General features: G+C 33.1%; 1 protein-coding gene across 1 annotated transcript in view; it reads left to right on the plus strand.

The window, feature by feature from the left end:
• Positions 1-1546, plus strand: part of LOC106880727 (ADP-ribosylation factor-like protein 15) — a 166347-nt gene that overhangs the window by 140251 nt on the left and 24550 nt on the right. Inside the window, exon 4 of the mRNA XM_052971044.1 lies at positions 344-552. Coding sequence (XP_052827004.1) covers positions 344-552 — 209 coding nt within the window. The remainder of the gene's footprint in view (positions 1-343; positions 553-1546) is intronic.

Raw genomic sequence — 1546 nt, forward strand, 5'->3', positions numbered from 1 at the left:
ATATGTGTGTATGTAAAAATATATATATATATATATATATATATGTGTGTGTATATAATTGAACACATGCACAGAATGTATGTGATTTGCTTGTTCACTGGTTGGCTCCAATGTGTGTGTGTGTTTGTCTGTGTGTGTTTGTGTGTGTGTGTGTGTGTTTGTCTTTGCATGTTTCTGTTTTTATATCTTTCTTTACATTGATATTGCTTGAAAAAAAAATGCTTTTTGTGTTTATGTCCCATAACTCAGGATGTGACCAAAGAGAAATTGCTAAAATGACATTGTGTGTATACCTGCCTGCATTTATGTCTATGTCTAATGTGATCTTAATTATGCTTTTCAGGTGCTGATAATGTGAGGATTTATTGGGATCGGTACCTTTCTGGTGTGGATGCTTTGATTTATGTTGTGAACAGTGCAGACACTGCTGATGATCTGCAGCTTGCAAGCCAAGAATTGACACGAATATTACAGAATAAGCAACTCAATAATGTTCCACTTCTTCTAATGGCAAATCACCATGACATGGAAGATGCACGATCTATGGACCAGGTTTGTTAGTCTACAGAAATTCTTCTCTTTTTTTTATTTCTTAATTTTACTCTTGTCAGAAGAATACAGTCATAGGTTAATGGTAAACACCTAGCAAGCTTAGTTTGTGATGAAGTGGGAGGTTTCATCCCAGTTCACTTCTGGTCAGAGTCTTTCAGACATCACCACATTATTTTTTTATGGTTATCTTGGACAATGTTAGTTTATATCTCTTTTCATTTCCTAATACTCTTGAGTGCTATTTGAAGGAAATTTTGTTGCTTTTCTAGCTAATAAATTAACCATGTGGTGGCTACCTTGTTTTGAATATGTAATGAAGTTTTGCTTCCTGGCGGGATTGTTTTTCATTTTATTTGTTCTCAGTAACTTTAATTGTTTTGGCCTTATTCAATAAACATTGAGAAAAAAATCCATACCTGGTTGACTTACTTAGACCTCATCATTCGAAGATGAAACCTTTAAAGATGAACCAACAACTTATAATTGGTTATTGGATGTTTTCCTTTTTTATTTTCAAAGAACAAGGTTGTTGTTCAGCTCTATTTTCATCTAGGTCTTGTAATTTTGACCAAAGATGTTCCCACTGTGACCATTCTAAGTTTTTTATTTTTTATTTTGGTGGGGGAGATGTGTATCTAAGGACTAGATTATTTAGTGTATCCTGCCTTTCTTAAATTGGTGTAATTTGGTTGTAATTTGAGAAAGATTGGGCTGCTTTTACGAAGCAGTTGAGCAACCTCATAAGTGCTCTTTCACTAGCTCAAAAAACAGTGGTTGTAGTCGAGACAGGAGAAGGAAATCTCAGCTTTAAGAACGTTTTAGTTTGCCAGTTGTGACTTGTTGTCTTTTAAACTTTAGAGTTGTCAGCCCTGACTGAGCAGATATGAAATATTTTAAATTTACTTCATTTTTAAAGCATTAGATATGTATTTTATTTCAATACACACACATATACAGACATACATTATATATATATATATATATATATATATAT

This window comes from Octopus bimaculoides, chromosome 10, assembly GCF_001194135.2.
Source record: "Octopus bimaculoides isolate UCB-OBI-ISO-001 chromosome 10, ASM119413v2, whole genome shotgun sequence".
Lineage (NCBI taxonomy): Eukaryota > Metazoa > Mollusca > Cephalopoda > Octopoda > Octopodidae > Octopus > Octopus bimaculoides.